This window comes from Zeugodacus cucurbitae, chromosome 5 (genome assembly GCF_028554725.1).
Source record: "Zeugodacus cucurbitae isolate PBARC_wt_2022May chromosome 5, idZeuCucr1.2, whole genome shotgun sequence".
Taxonomy (NCBI): Eukaryota; Metazoa; Arthropoda; class Insecta; order Diptera; family Tephritidae; genus Zeugodacus; species Zeugodacus cucurbitae.
The window spans coordinates 28,795,078-28,814,639 of record NC_071670.1 but is presented as its reverse complement, the minus strand read 5'-3'; the positions used below and the strand labels follow the sequence as shown (position 1 = coordinate 28,814,639).

At 30.4% G+C, this 19,562-nt stretch overlaps 1 protein-coding gene across 2 annotated transcripts in view; it reads right to left on the bottom strand.

The window, feature by feature from the left end:
* Nucleotides 1-19,562, bottom strand: part of LOC105219043 (voltage-dependent calcium channel type A subunit alpha-1) — a 153,548-nt gene that overhangs the window by 22,716 nt on the left and 111,270 nt on the right. Inside the window, exons 22-26 of one of the 2 annotated variants that reach the window (XM_054230649.1) lie at nt 16,241-16,335; nt 12,325-12,603; nt 9,925-10,127; nt 9,424-9,632; nt 2,122-2,339 (exon numbers count right to left, since the gene is read on the bottom strand). In XM_054230649.1, the coding sequence (XP_054086624.1) occupies nt 2,122-2,339; nt 9,424-9,632; nt 9,925-10,127; nt 12,325-12,603; nt 16,241-16,335 (1,004 nt within the window). The remainder of the gene's footprint in view (nt 1-2,121; nt 2,340-9,423; nt 9,633-9,924; nt 10,128-12,324; nt 12,604-16,240; nt 16,336-19,562) is intronic. The other variant, XM_029044737.2, reaches the window with a different exon arrangement.

Here is a 19,562-nt window from a genome sequence, read left to right as displayed (position 1 = left end):
ATATGAGTTAGGGTAGATAGGCTGAGGAATCACGACACTATTGTTACCCTTAGCATGATAGTTTTGTTGACAAAATTGGACCAAATCAAAATATGTATTCCACTGGCCTTATATAGTAAATAAAATCGAACTTTCAAATATTTGATTTGATTGAAATGCATTCCTTTGGATTTACCGTATAAAGTATTTGAGTAAATTTTTTCAATTTTAAAAGGGCCATTAATATTTGAGTGAGAAATATGCTTAAGAACGATTCGGATTTGTTCACAATTTTGAAATTTGGATTATCTTTAATACCCCAAGTAGTCCGTTAATATAAAAGAAAGTGTATTGAATATTCGTGACTGCCATTATCTGAAATAAAACGACTAATTAATGTCCGTACCGGATTATTCTAAACTGATATTACAGCACAATGAAATATTTCAAAAATTATGGTTTTTAATGCTTTCAAATATTTTCGTTGTTAAAACCGCAAAAAATGTTTCCAGAAAGCAAAAAGCACGAAAAAATTCTAACCAGGTTAATACGATAAAGCAAAACTGCAAAATTGCAATAGGGGACATTCCAGTATACTCGGCAAGATCCCATTTCTACCGAATAGTACTGACTTTCGAAACCCTATAGAAATGAATCTAAACTCGGACCTACACATATCCTTCCCCTCTAGAGAGGAGTGGGAAATGGGAAAAGTTGACAAAGATTCAGAGATAAGTATCTATACAGACGGTTCAAAACTGGACAAACGAGTAGGAGGGGGGTATTTTCAGAGAAACTGGATACCAAAATCGCTTTCCGATTACCGGATCACTGCAGTGTTTTCCAAGCAGAGATCTCTGCAATTAGAGAAATCCTTCTCGTTTTGTCAAAAAGAGTGCTAACGACTAAGCACATATTCATATTTTCGGATAGTCAAGCGGCTTTAAAATCACCAAAGTTGCATAGAATATCATCGAAGATAGTGAAAGAGTGAAAGAGTGTTTGGATTTACTAATAGCAATGACATCATATTTCACGATACACCTGCAATAGGTCCCGGGACATAGTGACATTCCTGGAAACTGTGTAGCAGATGAATTAGCCAGATTGGGCACAACATTGCAGTTAGATGCTAATAAAGAGGGAATTTATATACCTCTGGCAACGTGCAGTTACCTAATAGATAAACATGCTGTTGATATGGCTGAATCACAATGGAAACAATTAACGACTTGTTCCGTAAGTAGACAAACATGGCCTGAATGGAGTAAGACTTGTCGTTTACTGAAATTTAGTAGGAATGACACAAGAACCCTTGTAGGGGGTTGCCTAATAACGATTACTGCAGAAGCTGCCAGGATGTAAGGCTCTGTATAGGAAAAGAATTGCAACTATTGGACGCGGTTTTCTCGAGGATGTGGTTGAAGTTGCTCATATCAAATTATGTGAACTGTTTCATTTTATTAAGACCACAGGGTGGTTCAAAGATGACTCTATAGTGTGAGGGATCACAGTCCCAGTGGTGTCACAATGGGCCTCCAAAAGGCCTAGGTGCGTCGTTTTGACAACCACATAACCTAACCTAACCTAATACGATCATCATTGGGTTTTTAAAACAGAACCCGAGGAGTGAGTGCTACAGGCATTCATCAAGAAATTTCTGTTCAGTTAGAAAATCCAATAACAAAAGGAATAGTTGCACTTCAACAAATAACACATCTCTAAAACGACTTAAAAATGCACTTACTACGCAATTAAGTATTATAAGCTGACAACGTCTTCAGTTTATTAAATAAAGCTTTATATCTTAGACATTTAAGTGTTTTTATTAAAAATAGCGTCTAATGCACTCAACATCGTTCTTAAGTATTTTTCCAGAGCTATATCTTTTCGTTCTTTAGATTAGTTTGATCTGGATCCAGGGGAGTTGCAAGTGTTTTTGCATTGTGGCCCGAATTTACATGATGTAATGATCTAACCGCTCAATGATTGAATTGTATGATGTTTATTTCAAGTTATGGAGTATGAGAGATGAGAAGTGAGCAGTGCGAATGAAAATGATTGTGTTAGAAACAACTGTATTTTCAAATTAAATAAAATGCACACTTAATTCAAGCACATATTGAATAGATATTAATTTACCTAACTGAACGTTTTTTGATTGTAGTCCGGCGAGCCAGTGATGCCAAACTATTGTGTTCGGCATCACCGTTCTGGTGATGATGATTTGTGTTTGCTAATAAATGCGTTTGTGAGTTGGCACCACCATCGCCATTGGCTTCGTAGCTAATTGAACCCTGACGCGATCCGCCTTTATCGAGAGCCGCCATATCGAGCAGGCAATTGAAGAACGATTGCTTCTATTATTTGAATACGATTTTCGAAATTTTTACGAATTGTAACCAAAATGTGTCATACGTTGTCATCATGTTTCATTTTGTATGTTCATATAGTATTATCATTATAATTATTTTATTGTTTTCAAGTGTAACCAATGAAAATTGTTTAATTATTTTGTGATTTAAGGTACGAATTCCGGGACGATTCCGAAGCAAAATGAATGTTTTGTTGTGTTTTTTTTTTTTTTTTGGTACAGTGCGGTGCGGTGTGGCATTCCATGCGTTTTGGACAGAAGTTTAGATTGATTTGTTGTTTGGTTGATTTACAAGTATTTTCGCATTTTATACATATTTTACAATTGAATTTTTGTGATGCGTAATAACGAGTATACAAAGAGATTTTTGCGTGGTGACGTGTGTGGGTGAATTCGTAAAATTGGTGAAGTAGCAATAAGAAAAGTATTTTGAATTTTTTGTTTTCATGATTAAAGGCATCAAAAAAGTAAATAAGATGAAAAATCGTTAGGTTGCATTCAAAACTATAGTTTCAAAGTAATTGTTTAGGTAAATATGTATATGCTTAGGTCTATAAAAATAAAATGAATCTCGGTTATGAAAGTATCTTTTGACTAGCTTTATGTGCTTTACACATGTGTATATGATAGAACACACTTTTCTTTTAACTATTGCAAGCAATTATATTCTTGATTTAGTTCTTATTTACAAAAATTATTTAGTTTTTATTTAAGAATTTTATTTATGTATATGTATTAATTACATATATATTTTGGTTTATCGTTATGGTTTTATCATAAAATTTTAGAGTAGAAAAAACATGCTGAGAGCACTAGAGAACTTTTTATGTATAAATTTGACTAAACTATTCAAGTGTTTTCAGACAAACAATGTGAATTACCAATAAGAAGAATATAGTTTGAAAAAACTAGAAAGTGCATGCTGAAATAAAATATTAAAGTAAAAAAAATTGCTTACATGCAACCATAAGTAAATAAAACTTAAAAGTAATAATCAAGGTAAACTAAAACAATTAGAATTTAAACTAACTCTAAATATAGGACATCTTTGCTGAATTCCTTGCGTTGCTGAAAGCCCCAATCGTTTGCCAAATTGTTTTTATTATGCTATAAGCAGATGTTCTAAATATTTTTTGAATCTAGACTTGCTATTGTATATTCGTATATGTGTACAGATATGTATTCAACTGTTTAGCGAACCTGTTAGTTAATTACTGTTTCTAAGTACATATATAACATAATTAGAAATAGAGATGGTGGGAAGAATAATTCGAAAAATATATGTATATAGACCATAGCAATATCTAAGAAAATCTGGTTACAAATGGAACTTTACTTTAAATTCACAACTATAACTTTTAAGTTAAATATATGACTAGTGTAAAAATAAGTTGAGCGTGTTTTATATTTATTATTATATAACAATATATATTTATTTAAGGTGCAACAAAACTAAATTTATTTTATGCCAACATTTAACATTAAAGTTACAGTTATAGTGATAAACTGATTGTACTAAATTTATAATAAAAAAAGAAGTACTAAACGAGACAAATAGAATTTTTAGAAACATTTTTTGGACATCTTATTTTTTAGAATTTTTTATGACCGAAAATGGTAAAATTTTGATCGGAAATGTTCTTCAGTCGTCTAGTTTATGCCCGACAAAAAACAATTGAGGTATTCTCAAATGATTAAATAAATCTAGTCAAGTTATATATATTTGCACGAACATTTGTAAGCCTAAGTGACCGAAACCCATGTTGTTTGCATATTGTTACTTGTTCAAATTCTTAAGTTAATAGAATAGCCTGGCATGTGTCATGACAAATTCTTGAGTTAATAGAATAGTCATGATATGCATATTTGATATATTTGTTTCTCCAGCAGATTCTAACGTCGTTGATCTCGATCTTTTGGGATAGCTACGATTTAGAAGAGCAAAGGTATGCCCAAACTAATTTCTTTGTTTTGAGAACTTTTGCCTTTCCTTAATCAATCCTATAAATAATTTTCGGGCTCACTCCATATAATAGAGAACCAGAGGTAGGACTGAACTGAATAAATGAATGAACATTTATAGAGACGACAAACGCAGAAAGCTATCGAACTTTTGTTTGATAATAGCGTGAAGAAATAAAATTTTATGCAAATTTCCTTCCATAATTCAAACTTCCCTAACTCGAAGTTCTGCATAACTCGAATTCTTGAATTGGCAATAGAAGTCAAATTTTTAAACAAATTTATTTCCAACTTTTCAACCGGGGCATAATACAAAATTTAAAATTTTACTATCAAGACAGAATTTTAAAAGAGTCCCTATATTAGTATGAAAAGCGGTCGCTCTTTAGAACTCTACCATTAAAAAACTATTCAAGATACCTTAGATCAGACATTACCGCTTTCACTAGATATTTTTGAAAGTTTAAACTATCGAAAACAAGTAAGGAAACGCTAAGTTCGGGAGCAACCGAACATTTTATACTCTCGCAATTTATTGAAGAAATTTTATTAAGATAACATACAAATTAACCCATAAACCCGGTATAAAGTTTAATAGAATAACGAAAATTGTCATATATAGTATGTATATGAGGGCTGAGGTAATTTCTGAACCGATTTCATTCATTTTCATCAGCTAGGTTATGAACTAATTAGATATATTGGAGCTGGGATATGTTATGACCCGATTTCAATAATTTGTTGGAATAGAGACACACTTTTAGAAGGAAACATTTTCCCCTGAATTACATTAAATTATCTGGGAGATTTACCCATATTTTCGATTAAAATTTATCCTTTGGTTCTGAGTTCAACATGTTCGATATCTGGGGCCTTGAAAAGTTATAGTCCGTTTTCGACAATTTTTTCACAAATGAAGTCAGAGATGATATGCACTATTTGTGTAAAATTTTATTCCGCTATCTTCATTGGTTCCTTATGTTTATATTATAAAGTGAAGGAATAAGATGGAATTCAAAATTGAGTTATAAGGAATGTAGTCGTGGTTGTGAACCGATTTCGCCCATTTTTTATCCGTGTTATCAGGGTGTCAAGAAAATATTATATACCGAATTTCATTCGAATCGGTCGAGTAGTTCCTGAGATATGGTTTTTGACCCATAAGTGGGCGATGCCACACCCATTTTCCATTTTGTAAAAAATCTGAGTGCAGCTTCATTCTGCTATTTCTTCGTAAAATTTAATGTTTCTGACGTTTTTCGTTAGTGAGTTAACCCACTTTAATTCATTTTCAACCTAACCTTTGTATGGGAGGTGAGCGTGGATATTATCCGATTTCAACTATTTTTATGGTGTGTGGTGGTGTAAGAGAACCGACTGCAGGAAGTTTGGATTATATAGCTTTATTGGTTTGCGAGCTAAATACAAATAACATATTTGTGGGAGGGGCTACGCCCACTTCCCCAACAAAAGTACACACTAATATTCCCCTTCCTTGTGTGATCCTTTATTCCAAATTTTACTTTGATAACTTCGTTTATGGCTTAGTTATGACACTTTATGTGTTTTTGGTTTTCGCCATTTTGTGGGTGTGGCAATGCTGATTCCTTCCATTTTCGAAAGCAACTGTCCCAAGGAATATTTGTGCCAAGTTTCGTCAAGATATCATAATTTTTACTCAAGTTACAGCTTGCACAGGCGGACAGACGGACGGACGGACAGACATCCGGATTTCAAATCTACTCGTCACCCTGATCACTTTGGTATTTATGACTCTATATCTTACTCTTTTAGTTTTAAACAAACAACCGTTATGTGAACAAAACTAGAATACTCTCTTAGCAACTTTTGTTGCGAGAGTATAAAAATATAGCCCCTTAACGTATTTAAATAAAACTTTTTGAGAAGTAAATAACTAAAACTGTGTATAAATCTATATTTTACGGCTTTTTGAAAAAATTTATTTATTAATAAAAATTTCTATAACTCGAAGTCGCTCTAACTCGAAGTTTTTTTGTATATTATGGTGATTCGAGTTAGAGTTAGAGTTTCTTTTACAAAAAAATCTAATTTTGTCTTTTGAGCGAAAATGTGTTTGTGTTTCAAAACACCAAACAAATTGGTTGATAGTGAATAAGAGTCCATTACAGCCTTACTAGAAATAAAAAAAGATCGTGTTTTATTAGTGTTATCTAATAATTATTGAAGTGCATCTATATGTGCATTAGTATGTTAATTATTTCCAAACGCAAAATATTAATTAATATATATCTATTCATTTTTGAATTGGCCAATTGACGAAATTACTAGAATGCCTCAACTTCTGGGCAAATTACAAAAATTTTGATTCGTTCAAATTTAGAAATTTGTAATATTTTGCACTGAAATGCGCTAAAATAGACTTTCCGAGATAGGTGTACATTTATGAAGATAAAAATGGAGGGTACAAAATTAAGAAAGGTTCGTATATACATATGTAGGTATGTACAAGACTCTTAGGAACTTTGTGTATTTACTACATGTATGTGTATGGCCCGAGCACAGTCGCCACAAGTATGCAAGCAAAATGCAGGTGGAAGTTTTCTTGGTAAATATAGGACACGATTCAATATGTTGTTGTTGTTAGCATTCTTAATTCAAAAATACAAATGAATTTCTTTAAGAAGCATTTTTAAGTATGAAGCAGTACAGCAGCTATTCGTAGATATATTTTTATATTTATATCAAAGAGACACTTTGGAGTTAAAATGTAAGAATGGGTTATTAATTTTATAAATTTTCATAAGTCATAGAATTTTATGGTTGCTGGCATATATACGCATAAGTTGAGTAAGGTATGTAAGTGTTTATTAAGCATACGAATAATTATTAGTAAAACGTTAAGAGAGGTATATTTTCGATATGGCTATTTAGTATATATGCGGGGGTTATTCATATTAGGAATACATATGTATATACACAAGAGTCTATAAAAATTCATAGTTCTATGAAAATGTCAGTGGTGAAAAGCATAGGCACTTGAAAAGACCATTGGGCAATGTATGTACCGGCTGATCGTCGGCTGTTGGACTTGGTAAGCGTTCTTCGTCATCAGTCTGGCGCTTTTTCCGCTGAACATTTGAAATAATATGCCAAGATTTGACGTTTTCATTAATTCGTTGAATATTGTGCACACATTGAGTGCGGCATATTTTCAATTCGTTTTCGATTGATTTATTGATTTCGCGATGTCAATTTTTCGTGATAAAAGAACACATAAAACACATTTGCATTATTAATTCAATGGTTAACTATAATCGCTAATTTATACGGTACTAATAACATGAAACATAAATAGAAATATTCAAACAGTTTTTAAAATTAGGATTTTCGAGTGTTAAATATTTACAAATCACGTTACTTATTCAATGGTAAACCTAAAAGAATTGCCTTATTTGCAAACCATAATTTTTAGATAAGCTCTCTTAAATTAGTAATCGTAAGTTATCATAAGCAACTTCATTATTGTTTTTGTTTTTTTTTTTTGTTGTCAACTGTTCGCATATAAGTCATTAGAAAATCAACATGTATTTGCTATAAAGTAATTGTTCAAACGGTAGTTTCTTACTTTACTTGTAACGCAGTGCATTATAAATCATATTTAGGTAAATTACTTTGCTATGGTCATTAAATACAGTATTAACATACATTTTACAGCATGAAAATAACGGAACCTAAAGTATTGGGTTGTCGGTAGTAGTGTATTAAAAAAACAACCAACCCTACTATTTATAACGGAAACATTTCAAAACTCTTAACGGTTTAACGCAAAATACATATATTTATATTATTAATAACTGTTAGGTGTTGGAAATATAAATTCTTAACTAAAAGATGCATATTTCTTGTTGTATTTGTATATGTTAGTATATACCTCCTTCCAATTCTGCATTTTAAAAATGTGTTTACACATTTTACATACAAATAAGTGAAAAGAAATGTTTGCATTATACAATTATCGAAAATGTTTTTTATTTTGCTTTTTACAAATCATTTGAAATCATTTTAATTGTCTTGTTCATTAATATTATACTAAATTTAAATTTGTGCATTTATGTATATTGATCAATATATATTCACTACCTAAGATATATACAGTTGTTGGCAAACGTCAACTGGTGACTTCAGAAAATCAAACTAAGTTGAATACTTAAATATGTACATATATATAATATCTGTTGGATAAAGTGAAGCGCTTTGGGAATGTCAATATTCACAAATTTTGGTAAAGTAAATCTTTTTCTTTTTCTTTTTGTAAATTAGTTGTTTTACCAAATTCTTTTGCATCGAATTATTATATAAAACCATTTGTGTGCAAAATAAATATAAAACTTGTTTTATTTAAAGCGATTAATAAAATCGAAACCATTTTAAGAATTTATGGGAGTGAATTCTGAAGATATGGACAGTTTATGCCAATTTTTTATTACATCAGAAAATAATATTCGTAACAGGAACTGAGTATTTTACTTTATAGTGTATCATTTTTTTTTTAAGTTATTATACGACGATTTGCTTCGGTGTTTCCAAAGTGTGACGCATCTATCACGTTTTTAAATTTCTAAGTTATTCATTATTTTCGTACTGTAGTTTAACTCATACATACATAGGAATATCAAATTAGGAATTAATTAGTTGTAATTGTGGTCCCTAAAGCGCACACTTCCAACTGATATGAAAGTGAGTAAATACGTAAATAGTTTAGATTCGAATAGAAAATAAACGCAATTCTATAGAATAATTGAACCAATACTTTCAGAAATATATTACAAACGCAAAAGAAAAATCATAAAAACATTTTTAATTAATTTTGGGTATTTTTTATTTTTGTTCGTGTTTTCTTCTGTGAATCTAAATATTTACAGTCAATTAAAGCTAAACGGACCTGAGCATTTCCCTACTTACATTTGTATTTTTTATTAAATATATGGTATACCCCCGTGTCCCCACTACTTTTTATACGTATAAAAGTACATAAAATAGGTATATAGACGAATTTCGAATAACATTGGTGTTATAAAAAAAATATTGATCTTGTAAAAATTGTAATTTTGATTGCAACAACTTACCGGCATGCCAGAATCGATTTGTCCAAACCGCGTTGTACGCCATGACTCCAATATTAAAAGACCGGCGTACACTTTGCCAACTGATAATTTTCCTTTATTCAGTTGGTCTATGGGTGGTACAAGCAAATCCAACATTTTCTTCGCTTGCAAAGGCCAAATATTCGTTATGGTTTCCCTAAGTTCCATATCCGCTTGATCCATTTCCTCCGCTAAAGGTTGAGCAAAGCAAATAACGGATTTGTTAGCGCATATTTCGTTATAATTTAGTTATTGAATTTACTTCATTTAAATTGAGATATCCTTTAAAAAAAGGATATAAATCAGACATAATACAAGTTGCTGTGTCGTTAGTTTGGCATTCATTGTAAACTATATTTATAATGAATTATTGTCAGTACATAATGCAAATCATCTCAAATCAAAACATTTTTTTTTTTAACCAAATTTTTCTACCGAGATTAGCACACATTTTGTATTCTCCCATTTGTGAAGAAGACTTACCAGATCGCATTTTTATGCTCAAGTTTTCGCGTATCAACGCAAAAAGCGTCGTTGTAAATTGTACTCTCATTTCGTCATCTAACGGCATATTCATACGTATTAGTTTCTTATAGGCGAGGCGATTGGGACATTTGTTACCGAACCCCAACGGAGGATCCATATTTTTCAACATATCATACATTTCCGTATAATGTATTCTACCACTATGATTTCGTTTTCATTTTGTTATTTTTGTTAATTGTTGTTTGAATAGATCAGTTGGATGTGATTTTGAATTCGTAAAAAGTATATAAGTAAGAAGAGTAATTAATTTCTTTGGAATCATCAATTTCGTTTTCAACACAACACAAATAATGTACGAAAGATTTACAAAATATTTGAAAACAAAAAAAAAATCAACCATATTTACAGTTCAAGCTTACGGCTACTAAGCTTTTAAAAACATAACATATAATACATATAAAGAGCGAGAATATCAAGTCTGTTTTATGGATAAATATGTATATAAAGGAAAGTTAAATAATTGTGATAACTGCGCGATAACTGCAAAAAAGCATATCTGGAATCTTAATAAGTGTTGATAGCCTTAGTGATCACTATTGCTAAAAGCTCCGCAAATACATATGTATATGTGAACCGAATATCAAAGCTTCATCGAGTGATAGTTCTTATCACTCAACTTTAAAAGGCGATCTGAACGTTTATACTGGTTACATTCTTTGTTTTAGTAATCGGGCGTAAGAAGCGAAATTAATTTCATGGCTGAATTAATAAAAAAATATTTTTAAAATATTCCATAAGCCTTTTCGCTAAGTGTCAAGCTTTTTAAAAATTTATGTATATTATAATATTAGAACATCAAGCTTATTACTTAAAATGTGGTTAAATTTGTATGCGTGTTTCGTAAAGAATTACACTTCATAATCGCTTGTTTCAAGTATATTTTTCATTTCCCACAATAACGCATAACTTTAAAGTCATGTGTTTCGGCATTTATTTTCAATATGAAACAAATACGAACAAGTAATAATCATTTAATATAGATTAATGGTTTGCATAAACTCTGCGGTATGCATGACTATTAAAATGAACTTAAAAGCAATCTTGGGATATACATAATATGCTTTATATGAACATTAATAAAACTGTTATTAAGAATATATGTATGTAATAATGACTTAAACAAAACCACAATAAAAGGAGTATTTTTAGAATTACTAATTACTAATTTTTGGAACACACGCAAGTATTAACATAAAGCTGGTTGGTTGGTTGGTTGAAAAGGGGGCAAAGTGAACCTGACCGCAAGCGTCCGCACTTAAGTTATCATTAGGTCCATTGTGCTCCGATTTGACGAAACTTCGACGTTTTTTTCCATCCCATCCACCCAATTTCTCTTAAGTTGGAGTATTCGTAACAGACTGAAGGCGGGCATTCTCAAAGATAATGTTATATTTACGAGTATTACTAGTTAGTTAGTTTGTCTATCCGACTATGCTTAATTATCTCGTGTTCTTCAATTCAAGTCCATACTATGGTTTCACCTTTAAGGTTCTCACTGGCCAATGAGGATGTTAAGCTATATTTCGTATCATCAGAAGATTTCTTATTGTGTTGCACTATAACAAAAATTTTGCATTTCAAACGCTTCATAGAAAAAAGCCACTACTATATTCTAAGCAATGACTTTTCAAAAACTTTCAGTACATAAAGCATTCTTTCTAGTATAAGGCAAAGAATCTTATATTGGCTTAGACTTACTATAGGTTATGAAAACTTTCAGAAATTAAGGATAGAAAAGTGATACTGTTGGATTGTTCAAATGTTAAATTTAACTACAAGGCTGATATAGGATTCCGTTCTTATAAATGCGGAAAATTAATAATATACATTTTTTTAGGGATCCCAACTTCCTTGAAAACCACTTTAAACCAATAACCTTAAGTAACCTATCGTACTCCACTCATACGCATACCAACTGACAAGTGATGCATCCGAATAATTGAAACATCGAAATAGTCGAAAAAAAGAGCTGCACATTCTTGGACATTAAACCTGGTCGAAATTATTGTTCGAAATGAAACTATCTTTTGTGCGGTATTGAAATTGTTTGGTACTTATATAACAATATTTAAGTGCAGTGAAATACTCAAATTAAAGATCGGAATATGCTATGAATAGTAACAGAATGACATTGATATTTGTAAAAACTCTAAACTACACAATGTAACGGTTGTTAAAAAACACAGTAGTATTGAAAATAAACGTACACATATTTAAGAAATGAAAGAAATATTTTTTTCATTGCTTTACGAAAAGAAATTGTAGACTGTACACCAAAATAGTAAATAAAATGAAAGAAAACGTAAATAGACATAGGTATATTAAATTGATAATTACGTCGCATTTGGATCATATTCAGCCCATATACGAACGAACTCGTCCAAATGATGGGCACCCAATATACTGGAGTCTCTCGTTAGATAATCAAAATTATCCATAATAACGGCAACGAATAAATTCAACATGAGGAATGAGCAAAAGAATATAAATGATACAAAATATGCATATGCCAGCGTTGAACCGCATGTTTCGTTCCCCTTTTCGGCCTCGTCATCGCATGGCCTCCCCTTAAGGCACGCCAGCATAATGTTCGGCCACGCCTCGCCAGTTGCACATCTATAAAGATTATTCCAAAAATATTAGCTTTGCGCACTATAATATAGAAATCGTCTATCAATCTACATACTTATGTATATGTAGTATGCTACAATATATTGTGTTTGTTTATACGACTATAGAGTTATATGTATGTATTGCTAGTAATATGCTAACTAGGTATATGCATAGGAACAACAATAACTTTCATAAACTATATACATACGAATTTTAGTTTATTCGTTTGATTTTTGCTCAATAAAAGGCAAGTATGTGTGTGTAATCAATTGGTATAATATTTAAAAATCTGCTAAATAAGTACAAGTCTATATTTGCAACTCGTGTAGGAGAGCAAACAATAAAGCTGGAAAACAGAGCTGAAACTGAAATTTGTTGTGCCAATGAAAAAAAATTATATTAATTCATTTTTCTAATATTCTGCATAAATTGTCTTAAAACTTGTTAATACTTCGCTCTTTTATACTAGTTGTATGTCTTCTGTGAAATAGACTGAGGCTCAATTTGAAGAACAACCCAAGCGCGTAGGTGGCAATTCTGGTAACTATAAAAGCGTACTTTATTAGTAAGATATATGTAGATGAAAAACAATTTTTATTGTTAAACTGTGCTTGAGCATAGTTTTGGTTTAACGTAAAGCTCTCGTTCCCCTACTTTTAAGATTTTATAACTCTACATTTTACGAATCAAAATGAATTACTTTTAATCTAGCCTAATAACAAATAGATGTGATATCATCGAAGGAATGCTATGGTGTTCACACATTACAATTAGAGTGCCACCGTTGGGTTGGACCCTCACTAGGACATGTAGCGTTGTTGTAGTGTTGAGAAATCTATATATTTCCCCTTTAAATAAATTAAGAAGAGTTTTTGAGATGCTTGTTTGAAGTTTGTCCACTTTTTGGTGTATATTATATATTATACGAAAGGTTTCTTAGGAACGACGAGAGAGATGTGTAATGTAGTTTGTAAATGGAAACATCAAATTTGCTCCAAAAGTTGAAAAATAAAGTGTCATAACTTTGGTGTGGCAAGCGACTCAACTGGAATAGAAATTAAATTATTTACGATCTATTTACGATCTATACGTAGGAGTATTTTGGCATCATAATGGAACGGCACGCTTAGATCTCCAAGTGGGATCGTTCACGACACTACTCGTGAAGATCAGCCCTTTAACTGAACCTAAGTTTGTTTGTATGTTAGAAATTCACTCCACATTCGCGATAACAAATTAGAAAACAACTGGCATAAAGCACAGAGAAGATAACAGGGTCGCCACTTAGCTGAAACTTATAATATATGTTACACACGCGTTTCTAAGGCGCATTTTATAAGTATGAGGTGAGGAATCAGTATATATGCTATACTTCTTTAGTCAGTATATGTAATACTACAAAAAATAAAAATAAACTGTTGAAAATAGGTCAATTTAATAAGCAAATACTTTATTTAGATACACTCTTTTAAAATCTGAGCAATATGTTCCAAAACGCATTTCTCTTAAACTAGATATTACCTCTAATTACACGTGTAACATACGACTAATTATTTATTTGTACATATATTTATCGAAATTTGTCAGCTATTTAATGAACTTTACTCTTTGTACCTGTGTAATCTGTGTGCTAATTTTTATTTTGAAGTATATTTGCTATTTATTTAATATAATTAACAAACACCAGTGCAATAAAATCTATTAACTGGGAACTGTAGGATTGAACTCTAAAAAATTGCAAGCACAAGAAAATAAAATAATTCTAAATGAGCATGTGTATAGAATGTCATATAAGTGTATTTGTGTTGTTTTTTGGCAAAAGAAATGGTCATACTTTATCAACTATTTCATATGGTTATAAAGAAAAAATACGAATAGCGCAAATTTGAAAGAGTTAACAAATATTTGGACAAAATCCCCGTCGTTTTAGTGTTCACTTAATTAGCAACTTGGTTTTCTAAAATATTCTTAGGAAGTCAGCTTTCATTAATGTTGAAAAAGGGCAGCAGTGTTTAATTATTTATCAAAAAAATTTGATAACAAGCTCTTTTATTTAATGATTATTAAACTTTTAAGATGTATTGTTTAATTACAACTAAATAGTTTTACTCTAAAGTATTATTATTAATTTAAATTAAATTAAACATATCCAACAAAATTATCATACATTATAATGCGCTAATTGCAAGTCGAATTATTAATTATTTCACATCTAAAATAAATTAACTGAGAGATTCATACAAGTTATAAATTGATATACACAGTTAAATATTAAAATAAAAACAATATAGTTTAACTTCCCTAACTCGAATTACCATAGTTCAAAAAAAACTTCGAGTTAAGTTCAGAAAAACTTCAAGCAGGAATATTTGACGGCCTACAAATACGCCAGCAGATAAAGAACCCTGCATGTTTGAGGTCGAACAAAAAGCTTGGACCTCATTTGTTTCTGTTATTCAAAATTCAGTATAATTGCAAGGCTCTCAGAAAATGTGAGAAACTTTTGTTTTGTTTTTTTTTATTATTTATTAAAGTGGTATATTATGGGTTGTTCACTAAAATGTAATATTTCAAAAATTTGAGCTCCTAGGGAAAAACTAACAACAGCCGGTGATAACTGAAATTTATTTTTTTAATAAAATTATCTGTCTTAGCAGTAAATTTACTAGGTAGATTTATAAAAAAGAAACGAAATATTATATTAAGTCTACAACTATGCTTCCGCCGTTTTCTAATAGATGTCTCTAAGGTCAAGCACTAGTCGATTAAATCGATTTTTTTTTTTAAATCGATCTTGGACATTTGTGTCAACATTAACCCAACAAAATATTTGTACTGAAAATGTCACTTTTTGAGCCGAATTTTCGACATTTGCGGGAAATTTTGCTTTTCCTTTTTTAATTCCAAGAAAAGTGCGGCTGAGGCTCATCGAATGTTTTCGGATACGTACGGTGAGACTGTCCTAAGTGAAAAAAATCCTTCAAATTTACAAATAAACGGCGGAAGCAAAGTTATAGACTTACATATATAATAAGCCAAATAACAAAATATAATGCAATTTTCTCTATATTAGAAAGAATACTACTTTTTTATTATTTTTTTAGTATACTCGTATACTACAAATGATAAAAGCTACCAATTTTTTTCACCAGCGTCCATATATTGATTTACTGTTGAAGAAATAAATGAATAAAAACCTTAGAAAACCATTTGACTTAAAACACATTCTTCACAGAAATCGGCAAATTTGATTAAATTTTATGGAAGTTATTTCAACAGTTTACACTTTTCCGTACTTTCGAGGATTTTGTCCACTCACTAAATGCCTTAGATGTAGGAACATACATACGAGTATATGATATGTGGGTATAATATAGTTGCATTAATCCTTGAGATTATGTATTCACCTATCTATATCTATCGTTAACAATTTTTAATAAGAAATCGTTATATTTGTTATAATTTCACATCGATTTTCATATATATCTGAGGTATATATATAGTGTCGCTAGAAAATTTTAAGAGGCGCTAAGAATTGCATAAAATTATCTTTTTTTGTTTTGTTTATTATATGTTCATTATATTTTTGTAATCGTTAAACGTTTAGAAAAAAGAGTCCAGCGAAACTAGATTTACATACCTGAAGAGCAACATGACGCCTTGGTCAAATCTTTGGAAGTTGTTGTGCCTAGTAATGGTATTTTCCATTGTATCTAGTTTGATATTCCCAAACACCTATGCATGTAGCGAATGTGATTTAATTTTAATAAAAAATCAGTTTTTGTTCTACTAATGTTTTGGTTTTTATTTGTAGAAGAAATGAAACAAAGGTGGTGATACGAAAGCTGGAAAATCATGAACAAACTCAAACCAAAAGAATTACATAACAAACAATGAATATAAGTACGTAAATATATGCGGATTTTATTTAATTGTTATCATTAGATTACTTCTTCAATTTTGCAGTAAAAGAAATAATATTTGAAATACAATTGGTTTGTCGTGAAACTGTTTTGATGTTCGTGTTTGTATGTTGGTCGACACTTTGTACGAAAATCGAAAATAATTAATCAAAACGTTCTAAGCCTTCTACTGCATAAATTATGTATAGGAAACTGAAACTGCTTACAATAATTACATTTTGAGTGGGTTTAGAAATACTTGAAACAGAAAACTGGGTAAAAAGTGGGGATGTGAATACAGTAAGCACAAAATGTGTTTACGATCGTGACACAGCCCCGGTGAGAAATTCAAACAGCATTTAATTTCAACAAATACTACAAATATTCTTTGTGATTTTAGCAAATTATGTTGAAGGGTGGCTTTGTACAAACATTATAAGGGTTAATGATTACGATGGAGGTTTTTGTGTGTCCGTGATAGTGTTAGAATTTCAGAACACTGTTGACTGTTCGATAATACTACAGATAGTATGTATGTATGTAACTTATTTTACTTTTATTGATCAGTTTATCTGTTCGTTTTTATGGCAATGTTAAAAACAAATACTTAACTACTCTGGCTCAGAATGATTAGAATACTTATTTTCAACGGGTTCTTCTATTGTATTAATTGTTGTTTTTGTTGTTGTTAATTTATAAGCTGCATATGGTGGTGGTGGTAGTGTTTCTACAATTTCCCAATTAAAATATGTACATATGTATATACATAAGGTGGTATGAACAGAACTCTTTCAAAAAATCGTTGAATAAATCCAAAATTGTATATGTATGTATAAATTAGTTAGTTTAATTACATTCCTCAAACAACAACTCGATAAGAGCAACGAAAAAATGAACTCTATTCGTTATATGTATATATAAATATATATATGTATATAAGTATGGCTATACATATGTATATATTTGTATATGGACATGTGTAGTATTGTGTACTAGCTACTGTAATTACTAAGCTAACCCCCAAAGTAATTTGTTTTGCAATGTATTTGTATGCATGTACTAGTATATGTATATATGTATGTGAGAGCTCTTGAATTATTGTTTATATTTTGTAGGTTTTGGGTATGCATACATATTACTGTTGTAAGGTATTTTTTTTATTTCGTTCAAAAACAACGCCAACACTATTCAAAAGAGCAACGGCAACAAATACAAATATCATATAGTATGTATGTACTTATTTATATGCAAATATTATAAATAGTAAATATTAGTTATACGGGTATATGTGATATATACGAATTTTTAAGTAACTTTTACTTGTAAACAATATTACTTGTAATAAATAATTACTTTGTTTGGCAATACTTGTTTTAAGTCAACATTGTTTTTGTTTACCGAAAAAGCAGCATGATTCCACCGGAGAATGATTGAAAATTATTGTGACGGTTGAGTTGCGTATCCGGATCATATTTAATATTTCCAAAAACCTACGTACATTTAACCATTTCGTTTTCGGTTTAACGATTTATACATTTTAGTTAGTTTTATTTTGGTTTTATTTGTTTTTGTTTTTTTTTTGGTTTCGTCATATTAATTTCATTTGCATTTGCAATAATTGTTAGTAATTTGAGCGTTGACGTATCATTTTCAGATTGGTAATCGTTATTTAGTATTTGTACAATATATAAATATAAATATAACAAAAGGTTATTAATCATGTTATCAGAATTGAGATGAAATCCTATGCTATAATGATATTGTTAACTACTTGCTCTACTAGTTAATATGAACGCTCTCGATTTCTCATCAACATATAAACCAAAAATTTGGATCACTTAAGTTTTCGAAATTATTTCTTAATTGCCGATTTCAAATTCAGTTACGTAAACGCTTCTATTTAAGTTGATGAAACTACCGAGTAACGCAAGAATAATAAGATATTTAAAACTCTACGAGAATTTTCAAAGAAAAAAATGGAAAAGACTAGAATGATTTGAGGCTAGAAAAATAAACGTTTTGTTAAGAGACTCAAGAAAACTGCGAAAAATTGGTCAATTAATGTAACAACAGTTAATTTTCTCTATAGAGGCGTCTCAAAAGAATGTTACTTAGAATAGGATGTAACAGCTATTGCATACATATACATATGTATGTATATATCCACAGTACATTAAACAATTTTTTATATTTTTTATTATTTCCGTTAATTAAATAATTATCGAGTTAAGTTTTTCACCAAAAGTGCATATAAATAAGGTCACAAGTCCCTCTGAAAAGTTGTATCATTTCTAAGATAATGAGCCACTAGAATTTCTTTCATATCTCAGACAATCGGTTCGAGAGATATTGCATTTCGAGCGGGAATATTGAAAGAGTTATTAAAAAATAGATTTCGGGTGTAATTGTTTGAGTGACAATCAAAACAACTATACGTTAGTAGTTAGATAAATTGCATACATCAAGACAATGAGCCCAAAACGAACTAAAACACGATTTTGTATGCCCGAAAAGGGTTGTTGATCAATATATATTGATACGTATTTAGTTCAAGCTGCAACAGAGAGCCAAGTATGCTCATAACTGACCCTCAATGTAATGAAAACATTGGCAAAATTGACTTACATCCATAATATTCTGCAGATCGAGTCCCAGCGATGCTTCACAGTTTGAAATTGAATTGGTTTGTTGTCCTTTTCCGCAACGTCTATTAACAAAACCTTTACTTATAAATTTTACTAAGTCTACTTCCCTAAAGGATGTATCCATAATCATTTAAAATATGATGAAATGATGCCAGCTAATTCTTTCATATTTTCACTAAACCACCACGCTAGAAATATAAATCTAAGTAAATAAATAGTTCTAGCCACCCACATTGGTAATAATTGAAAATGTACAACTAATATGATTTATATTATAAAAATTTTAAATGAAAAATAAAATCCACAAACCAAAATTCACAAAATTAAATAAAAATAAAAAATAATTTTGTGAAATAGTCAAATATTTTCGGTAAAAAATGGAAATAATTTCTTCAAAGGCGATAAGTCCTTTTTT